At 42.5% G+C, this 2,706-nt stretch overlaps 1 protein-coding gene across 11 annotated transcripts in view; it reads right to left on the minus strand.

Moving 5' to 3' along the window:
- The window catches only part of myo18ab (myosin XVIIIA b), a 145,687-nt gene that overhangs the window by 48,907 nt on the left and 94,074 nt on the right, over window positions 1–2,706 (minus strand). For all 11 annotated transcript variants that reach the window (XM_014021564.1, XM_014021567.1, XM_014021565.1 and 8 more), the window contains 2 exons: window positions 870–1,024; window positions 445–568 (listed from right to left, as the gene is read on the minus strand). In XM_014021564.1, coding sequence (XP_013877018.1) covers window positions 445–568; window positions 870–1,024 — 279 coding nt within the window. The remainder of the gene's footprint in view (window positions 1–444; window positions 569–869; window positions 1,025–2,706) is intronic.

Raw genomic sequence — 2,706 nt, forward strand, 5'->3', positions numbered from 1 at the left:
TTCTTACACAATCAGTTCTTGTTTAGTAAATCAGTCTCAAAACAAGATCAAAGACTTGTTGGCTGGATATAAGGTTTTAAAGCTTGGTAAGATGGACAGTTTTTTGCAGTGTTCACACTTTTTTGTTAAGTATATAATTCCACATGTGTTAATTTTGATGCCTTCAGTGTGAACCTACAACTTTCATAGTCATGAAAATAAAGAAAACTCTTTGAATGAGAAGATGTGTATAAACTTTTGGTCTGTACTGTATCATGTCTTCCACACAGAGTGGAAGAATAAAAGCTACAGCCTAAATCACCACATCAGCAGAAAGATAATTATTTTAGACTTAAATAAACATCTTCAATCAGACACCAGAAAAAAAAGGTCTAATCAGGTCAGTTCTAAYGTGGTTTGCACAATTATAATATTTGACTCCTGTCCAAAGAGTGCCCACAGTACCTCCAGCTGCTGGCGCAGGCTGAAGACTTCTGCACTCAGCGTGTCCTTCTCTCGAGCCAGTTTCTCCCTCAGACTCCTCTCCCTCTGCACCTCCTCCTGTGCKCCACTCAGCTCCCCATCAAACCTGCAGACATCCACAGTGAGCAGGGTTACAGGCTCTGAGGCGTCCATCAGACACACCAAAGGTAACAGGACATCATAAAGCCACATTCAGCAACACTGCCTGACCTTTGACCTTAAAGCTGGGGTGATGTCATGTCTGCTGCACTCTGACTAGTGAAGATGAATGTGTGAATGAAGTTTAGTTCAACTATCTTCAGCAGATCAAACGTTATGGACAGGACAAGACCTCAGCTTTACCACTGAAATAAAAGTATGTGTGCGTGTGTGTGTGTGTGTGTGTGTGTACGTGTGTGTGTACTGACTTCCTCTGCTTCTTCTCCAGGTCATGGTTGCGGCTCTGTTGGCCCTCCAGGTGGAGTTTGGTGTCCTGTAATTCAGACGTCAGTCTTTGGGTTTTCTTCTTCAGCTGCTGAATGTTCCTCTGAGACTCCTCGTTATCTGCCTGCAGATCGCTGATCTGCACACACAAACACACAAGCACACACACTCAAACACTTCTGATAACTGATGAGTACTCTGTCCACRCAGCTGGAAGTCAAGGTTAAAGCAATAATCCAACGTGTTGCGCAGATTTATGAACAAATCCCAGAAGTAAATTGTGTGCTGGGAGTTGTTAAACATTCTCTTAATAAACTCAGAGTGTGTAAACTCGCATGTTGTGCAGCAGAGATGTACGCAAGTAATTTTTGGCAAGTCNTATTTGTGTATAAGCTGTTTAGATTGTCAAAAAGCCTGTGTTTTTAGTGTTATTAACAAAGTTTGTGTGCTCAGACCAGTAATATTTTGGGGTCACAAGTTTTTGCCATGGATATGTAGAGAACCTTTTCATGATATGCTAATTTTTTGAGATAGGGATTTTTGGTTTTTCTTTACTTTTTGCCAAAATCATCAAGATTAAAACAATAAAAGTCTTGAACTACTTCAGTTGGTGTGCAATGAATCTAAAATATATGAAAGTTTAATGTTTATCAGTACATTACAGAAAATAATGAACTTTATCACAATATGCTTATTTTTTGAGAAGGAACTGTAAGTGGTTTAAAGACATGTTTACCACACACAAAGGACATGCGATTGTGTGTGTGTGTGTGTGTGTGTGTGTGTGTGTGTGTGTGTGTGTGTGTGTGTGTGTGTGTGAAGCTGCTGTCTTTTAGCACCGCTGCATTTCTGAGGCTGAGAGGCATTTTCAGACTAAGAGCCACTGAAACTCTTGACAGTTAAACTCAGACTGCATCAGGAAACCTGGGGCACCATCGGGAGCCAGGTCTGGAGGGGGAGCCAGTGAGCTCCCAGTGGGTGGGTCTTGGCTTTTGGGGCTCAGCAGGGCCAAGCTCAGAAGACAGACAGGATGACACCTCGATGTGGACCACCTGAGTGCTGTGAAAGGCAAGCAGCAGGTGAAGGAGGGACCCTGGCTGTGTATATTCTTGGAGACGTTAACTAGCTCTAGAGCCATGGATGGGGAGTAAGAGGTTAGAGCTTGTTTGTGAGGTGGAGTAATAACAGTTTTAGTTTGGTTTAATTTGGCTCCCTTCTCAGCACAGATTAGGATCTGGAACCATATTATGGAGATGCTCAAGGACAGAGGTGTTCAGGAACATGTGGGGATGATGAGAGGAGGGACAGTTTTTCCACATGTCCAGGGGAGTTCAGGGACATGGAGTCTGAATGGGTCACGTTCATGTGATGTACAGAAGCCGGGGCCTGGAGGTCATTTGGTGACTGTTGAGGCAGAAGTAAAGAAAAGCTCCTCTGTGGCATGTCAGGGGTGKACATGATATACCCTGAGATCCTGAAGAAGATACCTGATCAGTATCAGGAGCTGCTGATCAGATGTGATTAACTGATCATTACTGAGTCCTCCTCAAGGAGGTCCTATAGAACAACTGGAGTGCTCAGAAACCACGTGACCATGTGATCGGCTGGTGAAACCAAGGGCTAACACAAAATGGTCAAGAGTCTGGACTTACCATTACTGTACATGTTGACAACAGAGCAGAAAAAAGGACTGACGATGTAGAAATCATTAAAACTATTAATAATAATATTAATCCAATTATTATTAATATTTTACAGTTTATATAATCTATCTAATGTTTTAAATCAGAGATTCTTAACCTGTGGGCCGTGGCCCAATTG

Source organism: Austrofundulus limnaeus, unplaced genomic scaffold, assembly GCF_001266775.1.
Source record: "Austrofundulus limnaeus strain Quisiro unplaced genomic scaffold, Austrofundulus_limnaeus-1.0 Scaffold297, whole genome shotgun sequence".
Classification (NCBI taxonomy): Eukaryota; Metazoa; Chordata; class Actinopteri; order Cyprinodontiformes; family Rivulidae; genus Austrofundulus; species Austrofundulus limnaeus.